Below are 14,273 nucleotides of genomic sequence, written 5' to 3'. Positions count from 1 at the left end.
ATATAAACATGTTTTTTTTTTTATCCATACAGAATTATACACTGCACTCAGGCGCATGTTGAACAGACTTTGGGTCCTTTCAAAAACACGGGAACAACCTCGTGTATAACTTCATATACCTCTCCTAACATTTTTGCTTTATTTACTGTTAAAAAACGAAATTCGTTATGGACACTGATAATAGTCCAACAACGGAGGTAGTTGCTACTACTATGGACAGTGAAGACACAACAGAAGCGTTCGTAAAGGTGAAATCAAAGAAGACATCGAAGCGAAAACGCGAGATGGATGGAGTCGATATGGAGGCACAGGACTCCGTAGCATGCAAGCGGCCTCAGTTTCCACCCATTTCAGGCGACAAACTTAAGGTAAAGTAAATCCAACATTTTTATATATGACTACATATTTCTTACTGAATTATTACACTTAGCTTGAACTTTGCCTGTTAGGGTAGAACATTTTTCTCGTCCCGTGTAAGTTCTGGGTCTTGCACATGCGCAATGTCACGCTATTGCTATGATTATTCTTACACTGCCCCAAATGGAACCCTTTAGCCCGCACTAATATTAAGTGTCACTGTCTCACAAGACTACATTTTATTCAGCCAGTGCGGTTTTCTTCTAGTGTAGGCTACACAACAATGTCATGAAACTGTTGAAGATGCCAATGGACACAATCTGTACATACCACTGAGAAGTTGCGATGACAATTCTAACATTTTCACTGTCATTTTTTTTGTCTCCTTGTCTCAGGGTGGTTCTGATGAGATGCGTAAGGTGGCTGTCCCGGCCCACAGGTATACCCCTCTGAAAGAGAACTGGCTGAAGATATTCACACCCATCGTCGAGAACCTACAGCTCCAAGTCAGATTCAACCTCAAAACCAGAAATGTGGAAATTAAAGTAAGTGCAATGAGATTACCTGAGCGATTTTTATTTTGTATTGGTGTCTAGAAAGTAGGCCTTAATACGAACGTGTCTTTCATTTCAGACATGTAAAGACACACAGGACATTGGCTCTCTCACGAGAGCTGCAGACTTCGTCCGAGCCTTCGTTCTAGGATTCCAGGTTGAGGTAATCAGCAGCACCTTCTGGTAAAGGAAGGCATTATCTTGTTGGGGTGATGAAATGAGAAGCATCCAGTCATCCAGCAGCACTCTACTATCTCTGCTCTATATTGACATAGTGAGAATTACAGGCCATCTCCCTTCTTTCAAGTCAAATATGTTTAAAGGGATAGTGAGAGATATTATGGATGCGTTTTTCTATGTACCCAGAGTCAGATTAACTCATGGATACCATTTGTCACTGCGTGGAGTTTGAAGGCAGTTTCGTGAGCCATTGCTAACTAGCATTAGCGCAATGCCTGGAAGTCTACCAGAACCTCTAGCATGCAGTAGTCTTTAGTCTAAACATGCTGACTATGCCTAAAGCATAATGTCTATTGAGAATACAACCCCACTGTTTATCATGTAAAAGGAATCTGACACCTTGTCTCTCTTTCCCTTGGGAGGCCTCTAAAGTTTAGTCTAAATATAGGCTATTAATTAACCTTACCGTCTTGACAATACAACTCCCCTGTTCTGTTGAATCTAAACAACACCTTGTCTGTCTCCCCAGGATGCCCTTGCTCTCATCAGATTGGATGAACTTTTCCTAGAAACCTTTGATGTCACAGATGGTAACTAAGGGCCTGTCTGGCAGCACTGTTATGCTCTACCTTTACAACCTACAATATTTAGTCAGGAATGGATTATGTGCACTGGCTAGCCAGGCTTGTAAACCCCGATGTGTACTTGCCCCGGTGACATTCTTTGCCGTGCCATATTTGAAAAGACAACATTTCACTAGTCATCGGGCTAGTTAGGCACACTTTCTACTAGCCCGGTCTGAAAAGTACTAGCCTTGGGCTAGTGTGTTATCTTAATTTCATCCCTGTTTGTAGTATGCAAGCTCTTTTCACTACTAAGTGCACATTTTTCACTGACTGTCTTGGTTCTTTCAATTAATAGTTTTTATTGTCAGTAAAACCAGTCTTATTGTCTACCTTTTTAATATTTTGTGCCCCGGGACTACAGATGAAAACTAGCCAGCTGGCTAAATATGGCACATTTCCATAACTTTTGATTGATTTACATTGTCACTATCAAATCAAACTATGCACGGTCTCTGCCCATACTAAGTGCGTTAACTTTTTCTGTTTCATTGGCAGTAAAACCACTGAAAGGAGACCATTTGTCCAGAGCTATTGGGAGGATAGCAGGGAAAGGAGGCAAAACAAAATTCACCATTGAAAATGTGACCAAGACCAGGATTGTTCTGGCAGACTCGTGAGTAGTGCTATGTCCCCATGTTATGACGTAATAGTTAGAATTCTAGGTCTACATTCAAAGACTATTATTTATGGTTTCATCATGGCCTTTTTTTGTTGGTGTCTTTAATATTTTACAGAAAAGTACACATATTAGGATCTTTCCAGAATATTAAGATGGCACGGACAGCGATATGCAACCTCATCTTAGGTAAGACTGAAAGAGATGTGGAAGTTAGTAGAGTGGTGGTGAGGAAGGGGAGTATACCGTGTCCGGAAGCGACACCATTCATTTTCCGGTTTCACTCATATGTCTTCTTAAGCTTTGTTTTACTATTGACAGTTACATCTGATTTCGGGATTGAATATCGATTGGATCACCTTAAATATACGTCATCTGATTTGTTTCTCTGAATTGTTTCATCAAACTTATCGCCACCAGTTCCTGATATCAGGGCATACAAACTATCTCCTGAATTAGCTTAAGTGCGCATGTGCACCCGGCTGGGCTCACAAGAGAACTAGACCCGAGTTTGTTTTCCCTGGCTAAACTAGCTGGATAGCTAAACTATGCTAGTTTCGTCCTCATTGCCAAACTTCATAAATACCGCATCCTCAACTGCAAAACTCCTTTACTATTATGTAACTAAGAAATGAGCTGGAAAGAAACTTTAATTATTTGTTTTGTTGTATAGTCATGAATGGTTTGAAATATCTGTCGAAAGACGACAGTGGAGAAGGTTTTCATTGCTACTTACCTCGGATACAAGTTCAGTTTTGAGATCCATTGGCGTCGGATTAGCTGGATGTTTCTGACTGGTCTTGGAAATGACAACGTGCAGTCTCTCCCCGCTTGGCTCCATGGGATATGTAGTCATTTTGCCAACACATCCAGATATGTACAGTCTTGTACACTTAACCTTTTTTAAACTGACTATCGTATTTGTTAAATAAATCAGACGTTTATTAATATAATGAGTAATCCAGGAATGTCATGAGTTAATTGACAAGAGAAAGCAGCAACTCTACCGCGTGCCAATGACTAAATTACTTCCAGACACGAAGGATCGGCGGCGCTTCTCCACACCACTCTATTGGCCATGTGAATTTGTCATATAATCACGTCTCACCATTGCCCAAGTACCGTGTATTAAAATGGGAAGTGTTTTAGGAAATGCCACAGTGTTATTAGAGCATGGCGCTTGTAATGCCAGGATTGTGGGTTCGATTCCCAGGTCACCCATATGAATAGTGTATGCGAAGATAACTGTGGCTTTGGGTAAAAGCATCTGCTAAATAGCATATTATATACAGTACCAGTCAAAAGTTTGGACACCTACTCATTCCAGGGTTTTTCTTTATCTTTTTACTATTTTCTACATTTTAGAATAATAGTGAAGACATCAAAACTATGAAGTAACACATATGGAATCATGTAGTAATTCTTGCCATAATATGGACTTGGTCTTTTACCAAATAGGGCTATCTTCTGTATACCACCCCTACCCTTTCACAACAACTGATTGGCTCAAATGCATTAAGGAAAGAAATTCCACAAATTAACTTAACAATGTACACCTGTTAATTGAAATGCAATCCAGGTGACTACCTCATGAAGCTGGTTGAGAGAATGCAAAGGGTGACTAGTGTGAAGAATATAAAATATTTGGATTTGTTTAACACCTTTTTTGGTTACTACATGATTTCATGTGTTATTTCATAGTTTCTGATGTCTTCACTATTATTCTACAATGTAGAAAATAGTAAAAATAAAGAAAAACCCTTGAATGAGTAGGTGTCCAAACTTTTGATTGTTACTATTTTATTGATATTATACATGTCTATTTCCCCATACAGGAAGTCCCCCTTCTAAGGTGTACGGTAACATCAGGGTCGTGGCCAGCAGGACAGCAGAGAGATTCTAAAGTCACACATGGATTTATATTCTCGTCGCCTGATTCAAGTCAGGTATTCACCAAGGTTCTGATCTAAGACCGGTTTTGCCTTTTTAAAACACAAGGTAATATGGATGGGTGGACCTGGTCCTAGATCAGCACTCCTGAGACGCTTTTTGGATGTGGGCCCTTGCCTGACATCTTCCAGGACTTTTGTTGTTGAAGCTGGACATATTGACCTGGGAGGTGTCTACCTGCCTTTGACATCTGGACTGGCCTGTCTCTTCCCACAGGGGATATTTGCATGTAAATGATTTGCCCCTTTTTCCTAATTGTCTTTTGGATTTCAATAAAATCTTATTGTTTGAATCTGAACCTTAAAATATTTGGAGGCCAACAATTAATTGTTACAAAGTGAAAATTTGAGTCATTGTAAATAAAAATTCAGAAACCCTAATGTGAAACTGTGTAGTTTTCTGTGAGACTAAAGTGCCAAATTGACCCAGAAACCCCACGACACACCGGGGAAACAGTGACCACACACAACTCGTACTTAAAATGTTTCAAAGTGTGTTTATTTTTTTCATACAATATCAAGTTTCCAACAGTCCCACAGCATCAGATGCAGCATGCAGAGAAAGGGGAAAATAACTATTAGTCAAACTTAACCGTTTCAGTTTCCACACAAACTAAAAAGCACCGAGTCCCCTTCAGAGAAAGTAGTACTTGCAGAACTAAATTCTGAACTATATAGATGACGGAAAGGAAAGCTTCTATACAAAACAGTGCAGAGTACAGTGAGTGGCGGTTGCCTTTGGGACCAGAAGCATCATCTCACTGATCGGGGTGGGGGGGGGGAATACAAAGTTAACGTGTAGTTCCAGGTTGTTTGGATTACTGCTCATAATGTGAACATTTAACAAAGTTGGACAAAATCCATTTATGTTTCCCAGTAGATTATTAAATATCATTATTACTGACCTCACCATTCACGTGTTTAACGAGGATTATTTAAATGGATCATCTACGTGCACAAGGAAAATCATCATGCAAACATAGGAGGCCCAAGCAAAGCCACTTGTACAGTGCCCTATATGAACTTATTTTGACCTGAGCATTGGGCCCTGGTTAAAAAGTAGTACACTATATAGGGAGCAGGGAGGCATTTGAGACGTCTCACTAAAAACAATGGTTTCCAAACCAACTATCGAATCATTAAAATGCAACCCGCCGCCATTTTGTTACAATTATTTTTTCGGGATGCGCATTTCACCTTAAATTGCAGTTTGGTTAAACTTGTGTCATTCTCCCTACTGTGAATACCACGTAGGGAGAGGACCGATGAAGCGATCGTGATGGGTTCTTAAATCTTCCCTTTCTAATGTACAGTATTCCCATTTATCATGTCAAGTTTACGAGTAACTCCCATTGTTGCATTAGAAAGAACCCTCTATTCTAACTGCACTATTCATGGGCTGTTTTAACATTGCCTGCTGCAGCCTCTCTGAGATGAGCAAACATTGACCTAATATACAGTTAATATGCTGCCTGCAGTTGAGTCTAACTAACTGACATTCATTAAATCTTTCTCATCTCGATATTTTAGAATGTTCCTCAGTTCAAAATTTAATAAAATACAAATACATAGATGGTCCATGTTAAGAGATTTTTTCCCCAACTTGAGTGATCAAGCTGTACAATATCCTTTAATTCATTCAATTGTACACAAGGTCCAACGGAACATTTGACTTAATCCCAAGACACACACACACAGAGGTTAGAGCAGGGGACTCTGCCATACTACGGCGCCCGTGGAGCAGTTGCTGTGGGGGGATTAAGGGTCTTGCTCAAGGGTACAACGGCAGGTTATGCCATCTAGGATTTGACACCAGCAGCAACCCTCTGGTTACCAGCTCACTTCCCTCCAGATTTTTCCCGTCAGACCCGGGATTCAAACTAGCAACCCTCCGGTTGCTGGCTCGCCTCTGACTGCTAGGCTACCTGCCGCCCATTTACATTGGGGGATTGTCATATGGTTCAACGTGAAAACGTGTCGTTAAAGTAAAATACAAATAAGTATGCAAAGACATCACTTTCTTGGTATCTATCTCTACGTTTAGAATAATAATCTCAAAGTATAAACATATATAAATAAAACATCCTATCACTCTAAGCTTCCAACAGGTATTGTATATTTAATGTGATCAGAAACTTAATTGATCTAATCAACCTGCTCAAGAGTCAAGTGGTTTAATTTATCTAATCCAACCTGCTCAAGAGTCAAATGTCTTAATTTATCTAATCCAACCTGCTCAAGAGTCAAGTGGTTTAATTTATCTAATCCAACCTGCTCAAGAGTCAAATGGTTTAATTTATCTAATCCAACTTGATCAAGATTCAAATGGCTTGATTGATCTAATCCAACTTGATCAATAGTCAAATGGCTTAATTGATCTAATCCAACCTGCTCAAGAGTCAAATGGTTTAATCCAACCTGTTCAAGAGTCAAATAGTGCAAAAGAAACTGCTGTTTATTTTTGAAAATGAAATTTGCATCTAACCATTAGTGATCATGCAGTGAGTGTTTGACTCATCACTGACAGCAATGGTGGATACTTAATAATAACAATACGATATGTCCTGGTTGGCACTTTATACCCTACGTTTTGAATTGTAACCGAAATCAAGTATATTATTTAAACGCAACACCTCAGATAACGACACATTTCCCCACAAAATAAACATTATAGATATACTTGTCTATAAAAAAAAGAGACCAGAACAAAAATAAATATTTAAAAAATAACATTACAAAACAAAATATAATCAAGCCACCCTTTCCCCTCCCTCCCTCCCTCAAACTGGGATGCTCTTACAAACGAGAATAGCTGTCCTTCAGGTTATTGAGAGGATAGGAGTTCAATAACACAACTAAATTGGCTTCGCGAAGCTTGTGGCTTGTTTAGAAAAAAAGTAGCTTCACGGGGAGAGAGAATACTTCCATTGAAATACACAAAGTGTTTGCCAGACGTCTTGAGCAGATCTTCAGAGACCGATGGAGAAGAAAGCGAGGGAGGGAGAGGAGCGGAGGGACAGGCTCACACGTCTACCACCATCTTTTTGTGTATGTCAAGGCCACCCACCACCTAGGGGAAGAGAGAAGGAACAGAACCAAATAGTTCTTATTCCAATTCTAGAGTAAAAGCAGGCTGGAACACATTGATTCTTAATGCTATTGGCTAAATGAGCAGAATTCAAGATCACGCAACATGATTCCAACTAAGAGAGGCAACTTAACACTAGTATAACTACATTGTCCTGTTAACCCCTTAATACTAGTATAACTACAGTATCCTGTTAACCCCTTAATACTAGTATAACTACATTGTCCTTTTAATACTAGTATAACTACAGTATCCTGTTAATACTAGTATAACTACAGTATCCTGTTAATACTAGTATAACAACAGTATCCTGTTAATACTAGTATAACAACAGTATCCTGTTAATACTAGTATAACTACAGTATCCTGTTAATACTAGTATAACTACAGTATCCTGTTAATACTAGTATAACTACAGTATCCTGTTCATACTAGTATAACAACAGTATCCTGTTAATACTAGTATAACTACAGTATCCTGTTAATACTAGTATAACTACAGTATCCTGTTAATACTAGTATAACTACAGTATCCTGTTAATACTAGTATAACTACAGTATCCTGTTAATACTAGTATAACTACAGTATCCTGTTAATACTAGTATAACTACAGTATCCTGTTAATACTAGTATAACTACAGTATCCTGTTAACCCCTTAATACTAGTATAACTACAGTATCCTGTTAATACTAGTATAACTACAGTATCCTGTTAATACTAGTATAACTACAGTATCCTGTTAATACTAGTATAACTACAGTATCCTGTTAACCCCTTAATACTAGTATAACTACAGTATCCTGTTAATACTAGTATAACTACAGTATCGTGTTAATACTAGTATAACTACAGTATCTTGTTAATACTAGTATAACAACAGTATCCTGTTAATACTAGTATAACTACAGTATCGTGTTAATACTAGTATAACTACAGTATCCTGTTAACCCCTTGTCTTTTCTGTAATACTGTCTTACACTCTCAGCTATTTTAATGAATGAGTCTCAAGTCACACAATCCCTTCACAACAACCTTGGGCTGCTCCAGCACAAACCAATTATAACCATGGTCCAACATTCTGAGTTGTCCTGAAGGTAATACTCCCACAAGAACAGTGTTTCAGTTCAAGACTCTAGGAGCAGTGGTTTACAACCTGTTCAGACAATTATTTTTGATAAAAAAATGTAATTAAATACAAATTAAAAAAAATCTTCCAAAGAAAATAACAGTTGGGAGTATTAATTGTATTATAAGCAGTTTGACATTACTTTTCAAAATTCAAATTGTTTATAATAATAATAATAATAAGCCTGTAATTTGTTACATTCACTGCTAAAATGTACAACATTTTACTGCCAATGGTGGTCCTCGAGAGCTTTTGACGGTGATTTGGTCGTCCCCGGAACGGAAAAGTTTGGGAACCGCTGCCTTAGAGAAATATGTGCCAAATATAGCTTATTCAGAAATGGGCTAGAATCATGCTCTATACATAACATTACTCTCCACTGAATAAGCCCTCTGGTGTGTTAGAGCTGGGTAGGAGAAGCCATCAACCATAACAGCTCTCCAGAACTGGAGTTCACCCCCAATAGGGTTGCACAATTCTGGAAAATGTCCTCTGCGTGCAGTATGAAGGAAGTTAGAGGTAGTTTCGCGAGCCAATGCTAACTGGCTAAAGTCTACAGGTACGGTAGCATCTTGCAGTATCCTTTTAACCCCCCCGCCACCCACAACCCCAGTTCCCCAGCCACCCACGACCCCAGTCATCACAACCCCAGCCACCCACGACCCCAGTTCCCCAGCCACCCACGACCCCAGTCATCACAACCCCAGCCACCCACGACCCCAGTTCCCCAGCCACCCACGACCCCAGTCATCACAACCCCAGCCACCCACGACCCCAGTTCCCCAGCCACCCACGACCCCAGTCAACACGACCCCAGCCACCCACAACCCCAGTTCCCCCGCCACCCACGACTCCAGTTAACACGACCCCAGCCACCCACGACCCCAGTTCCCCCGCCACCCCAGTTCCCCAGCCACCCACGACCCCAGCCACCCACGACCCCAGCCACACACGACCCCAGTTCCCCCGCCACCCACAACCCCAGACTTACTAAGCAGAACTCTTCGAAGGATATCCTGCCGTCTCCGTCCTTGTCTGCGTTGATGATGGTCTTGTCCACGATCTGCTGGAGCTGTGTGTCCTTCAGGTTGTTTCCTACCATCATCTTCAGCACCTGGAAGAGCTCCCCATTGGAGATGTAGCCATCCTTGTCCATGTCGTAGATCCGGAAGGCAACTAGAGGGGGGGGGGGGGACGTGGAAGGATGTGTCGGTGAAGTCAGCGATCCTGAACACAGACCTTTTGGTTTTGTATTTTGGAGAAAGCCTCATTGATGCTATCAGGCATTCTGTTTCTACTTTGGGAAGTGGAGGACAGGGGATGGGTTTTGTCTTTGTAGATCAGATCATTTAACTTTGTGTGGTGAGAGGTGTATAGATGTAGGATGTAATGGAGATGGAGTAGATTTGTCTACTTACACCGAAGCTTTGACTCCTTGTCCCCCTTGACACTGAATTGTGAGACTCCCTCAATGAATTCTGATGGGGGGGGAGAGATGGTTTAGAGTCAGACATTATTTGACTTCTTATACTGTACGCAATCATTTTATATAAATTGGAGTGATCAAATACACTACTTATGCATTCATAAGTTCAATCAAAATCTCAGTAGCAAACTACTACAATCCATACTTAGGGCTATATTCAATCAGCCCCCTTTCCTCTATGCAACTTTTAAAGGCAATGTTTTCGCGGAGACCGCATTCACGTTAAACGATGGATATGTCGGCTCAATCGGAAATGATCTTTAAAAATGTAAATCGTGCTGTATATCCGGATGGAATCTAGGCTATCTACTCCTGACTGTCCTGTGTTACTACTGTCTCTGCAGGTACTGTTAGGCAGAGCAGAGTAGACCGAGAGAAACACTGGAAGTCCCAACCTCTCTCCCTGGTCATCCAGATCCGTTTGTTAATCATGCAATGTGATTAAAGGCCCAATGCAGCCATTTTATATCAATATAAACTAATTTCTGGGTAACAACTAAGTACCTTACTCTAATGATTTCCATTAAAATGTGCAAAAATAGCTATTTCTCAAGTAAGATTCTTGCTAGGACTGTCTGGAAGTGGTCTGAGTGGGGAGGGGAAAACTGAGAACTAGCTGTTATTGGCAGAGAGGTTCAGAACTCTCTTTGTTATTGGTCTATTGATGAATCTACTGCATGGTGATATGGAAACCTGCTGATTAGAAGGTCCTGTGTAGATTGTATTTTCAACCAACAACTATCAGGAAGCAGGATCAATGAGTTAGCCAGCTAATAAATATAGATCTTCTGGTTAATTAAGAAAGCTAAACTCAGATATGTGTTTGTTTGGTTGTTGAGTCAATGAGACAATGCCCATGTCAAGCTTTTCTTTCTAAAAAAAATAAAAAGTTATTTCAGACAATTCATTTTCTGGACAGCTCATTGATCCTGGTTTGTATTATACCCCTCTAGTGTAGCCACCATGTACTGTGCTGGGGACATTCTCAGACAGGAGGACAATAGATCTGTTTACCAACACTGATGTCCCTGATATTATTGTCCTTGATTTCAGCAAATGAGATTAAATTCAAAGACATTGTTGGTCCCAAGCATTTATTCACCAGTAAAAATTGTCATACACAATGGTATAGGCAAAATCACAAACAGATCTGGGACCAGGCTATGGAAGGAGACACCAGATCTGGGACCAGGCTATAGAAGGGGACACCAGATCTGGGACCTGGCTATAGAAGGAGACACCAGATCTGGGACCAGGCTATAGAAGGAGACAATAGATCTGGGACCAGGCTATAGAAGGAGACAACAGATCTGGGGCCAGGCTATAGAAGGAGACAACAGATCTGGGACCAGGCTACTCTTGCGCTCTGGCTTACCCTTGAAGTCCACCTCTCCGTTTCCATCGGTGTCGAAGATGTCGATGACCCTCTGAACCAGAGGGTTCTGCTGAAGTTCTGGCAGGGACATGAACTCCTCCACGCTAAGGGATCCAGAGTTATCTAGGTCCAGTTTCTTAAACCTCTTTCCCAGACGCTTAATCTCATCAGCATCGACTGGAGGGGACAGAGAGAGAGAGAGAGACGAGAAAAGAGAGAGAGCGAGACAGGAGAAAAGAGAGAGAGCGAAACAGGAGAAAAGAGAGGGATCATGAACAAAATTACATGAGTAGAGACGTTACATTTTGGTAATTATTTAACACACACTTATCCAGAGCGACTTCCAGTCAGTGTATTCCACCAACGTAGGCAAGACAACCACATACAGTATCACAGTCATTGCAAGTAAAAACCTTTGTCATTAAAAGTAGCCGTCAGCTTACCTAGATATCCTGGAATATAGACACGCAACACATTAACACATACACGGGTAGATCTATGCAGGTAGGCACCCAGCAAACCCTGTACCCACACACATGGGTCTAATGTGGTCTAATGACGATATGTAGGCGAGGACTACTCTCTTCCTCCCCACCTACACAGACCCGACACGGCAACAGACCTGACACGGCAACAGACCTGACATGGCAACAGACCTGACACAGCAACAGTGTCTTTAAAACACAGGCAGGGGAAAAAAACAAAAGATCAAGTTAACTACACAAACATTGCCTGAAATCTTCCAGTTGAGTGAACTTACATCTGTTGTTGGCCATGTCGATGTGGGTAGTACAAACAGCCCTAGCTGTCCCCGTCCCCGAGGAGAGCTTGTTGCCCTGTGCCTTGTGAGCTCCTGCCATTACAGAGAGTACTGATCCCACCTAGTTTCTGTTGTCCCCTCTCACAGTAGCATGGGGTAAGCCTTGTAATAACATAGATACTAACTACAATATAAGCTTATTCAGACACGCCATGATCACGTGAACCGGTCTACTGCCCCTCCCCCTCCCTCCCCCCACAATACTACTCTAATCTGTACTACCGATAGTCAGATATAGCTATTCATCTTTAGACAAACCTCACAGAATTGAGAGAGAGGAGGGGGGAGATCAACTGAGAGGGAGGGTAGTAAAGAGAGAGAGAGAGAGAGAGAGAGAGGAGGGGGGAGTTCAACTGAGAGGGAGGGTAGTAAAGAGAGAGAGAGAACAGAGAGACTTAGCTGTTGCAGAAAGCTATGATCCAGAGAGAAATGGAATGAGTGTGAGATAAAGGGAGAGAGAGATGTGTGTGTGTGTGCATTTTGGTTTGGACGACGCCACCATGCATTAGCCTGATGACTAAACAGAAGCTAGAGGGATGACTGTGTGAGTGGTATACGAGTATAGAGGCAGCAGTTGCTGTAGGCACTCCACAGCCCGATCTCCGGGGAACAAATCTGCCTTCTGCCATCTGTCTCTCACTACTTTTTCTTAGAGAAGGATATATTGACAATGTACTATTACATTTGTTTTAGGCCTAATGAAAGTGGTTAACTAGATTGCAGTACACAGATACAGTAGATTATGTTATGATATTTCTGTGTGGGACTGAACCCAATGTCTGAGATTATCCCCTAAATCAGGGCTATTCACATATTCCTGCTCTACCTGATAATTAAGTGGTTTTTCAAGTTATGTAACTTTCAAAATACAGAAATCATCTCCGTATGATGCTGTGCTTTACATCACATGATGCTGTGCTTTACATCACATGATGCTGTGCTTTACATCACATGATGCTGTGTTTTACATCATGATGCAAAATACATCCTACACGGATGATTCTTAAATTTGAAAAGTTACATAAATTTTAAACTTAATTGCTGAAAAGCAAAAGATTTTAGGACTATGTCAACAAGGGACTAATGAAACAAATACCAAAATATCGTTTTTGGAGGGAATTTTCCTTTAATTTATGCCTTGCTACTTCACACTTACAGTAAACTGGCCCTTCCTCCAAATTGAGTATTTTAGTCTGGCTGACACCACTATTAGGTGACATCATGTGTTTGAGTCTGGCTGACACCACTATTAGGTTGTACACTGAACTGTTGGTTAAAGTCTGTACTAGGAGTAGTAGACTGGACTGTTGGTTAAAGTCTGTACTAGGAGTAGTAGACTGGACTGTTGGTTAAAGTCTGTACTAGGAGTAGTAGACTGGACTGTTGGTTAAAGTCTGTACTAGGAGTAGTAGACTGGACTGTTGGTTAAAGTCTGTACTAGGAGTAGTAGACTGGACTGTTAGTCTGTACTAGGAGTAGTAGACTGGACTGTTGGTCTGTACTAGGAGTAGTAGACTGGACTGTTAGTCTGTACTAGGAGTAGTAGACTGGACTGTTGGTTAAAGTCTGTACTAGGAGTAGTAGACTGGACTGTTAGTCTGTACTAGGAGTAGTAGACTGGACTGTTAGTCTGTACTAGGAGTAGTAGACTGGACTGTTAGTCTGTACTAGGAGTAGTAGACTGGACTGTTAGTCTGTACTAGGAGTAGTAGACTGGACTGTTAGTCTGTACTAGGAGTAGTAGACTGGACTGTTAGTCTGTACTAGGAGTAGTAGACTGGACTGTTAGTCTGTACTAGGAGTAGTAGACTGGACTGTTGGTTAAAGTCTGTACTAGGAGTAGTAGACTGGACTGTTGGTTAAAGTCTGTACTAGGAGTAGTAGACTGGACTGTTGGTTAAAGTCTGTACTAGGAGTAGTAGACTGGACTGTTGGTTAAAGTCTGTACTAGGAGTAGTAGACTGGACTGTTGGTTAAAGTCTGTACTAGGACTAGTAGACTGGACTGTTGGTTAAAGTCTGTACTAGGACTAGTAGACTGGACTGTTAGTTAAAGTCTGTACTAGGAGTAGTAGACTGGACTGTTAGTTAGTCT

At 41.0% G+C, this 14,273-nt stretch overlaps 2 protein-coding genes across 3 annotated transcripts in view; one reads left to right on the top strand and one right to left on the bottom strand.

Moving 5' to 3' along the window:
• The first annotated feature begins 62 nt into the window (after positions 1-62).
• Positions 63-4,663, top strand: pno1 (partner of NOB1 homolog). The gene is made up of 7 exons (XM_055867797.1): positions 63-368; positions 753-902; positions 991-1,074; positions 1,621-1,681; positions 2,213-2,330; positions 2,452-2,522; positions 4,169-4,663. Exons 1-7 carry the CDS (start codon positions 168-170, stop codon positions 4,234-4,236), a joined length of 753 nt encoding a protein of 250 aa, XP_055723772.1. The 5' UTR covers positions 63-167; the 3' UTR covers positions 4,237-4,663.
• Positions 4,664-4,759: 96 nt separating this feature from the next.
• LOC129814797 (calcineurin subunit B type 1-like) overlaps positions 4,760-14,273 on the bottom strand; it is a 40,983-nt gene continuing 31,469 nt past the window's right edge. Inside the window, exons 1-5 of one of the 2 annotated variants that reach the window (XM_055867872.1) lie at positions 12,120-12,324; positions 11,360-11,536; positions 9,917-9,976; positions 9,490-9,674; positions 4,760-7,352 (exon numbers count right to left, since the gene is read on the bottom strand). In XM_055867872.1, the coding sequence (XP_055723847.1) occupies positions 7,305-7,352; positions 9,490-9,674; positions 9,917-9,976; positions 11,360-11,536; positions 12,120-12,219 (570 nt within the window). In that variant the 5' untranslated portion in view covers positions 12,220-12,324 and the 3' untranslated portion in view covers positions 4,760-7,304. Of the gene's footprint in view, positions 7,353-9,489; positions 9,675-9,916; positions 9,977-11,359; positions 11,537-12,119; positions 12,325-14,273 lie in introns of those variants that run through there. The other variant, XM_055867958.1, reaches the window with a different exon arrangement.

Source organism: Salvelinus fontinalis, chromosome 1, assembly GCF_029448725.1.
Source record: "Salvelinus fontinalis isolate EN_2023a chromosome 1, ASM2944872v1, whole genome shotgun sequence".
Classification (NCBI taxonomy): Eukaryota; Metazoa; Chordata; class Actinopteri; order Salmoniformes; family Salmonidae; genus Salvelinus; species Salvelinus fontinalis.
The sequence above is the reverse complement of the archived record's forward strand: the minus strand, read 5'-3'. Positions and strand labels throughout refer to the sequence as shown.

Coding starts and splice junctions, on each gene's coding strand:
- pno1 (XM_055867797.1), top strand. CDS start 168: ATGGACACTGATAATAGTCCAACAACGGAGGTAGTTGCTACTACTATG. Junction 1,682..2,212: donor AACCTTTGATGTCACAGATG/GTAACTAAGGGC, acceptor TTTCATTGGCAG/TAAAACCACTGAAAGGAGAC. Junction 2,523..4,168: donor GATATGCAACCTCATCTTAG/GTAAGACTGAAA, acceptor TTCCCCATACAG/GAAGTCCCCCTTCTAAGGTG.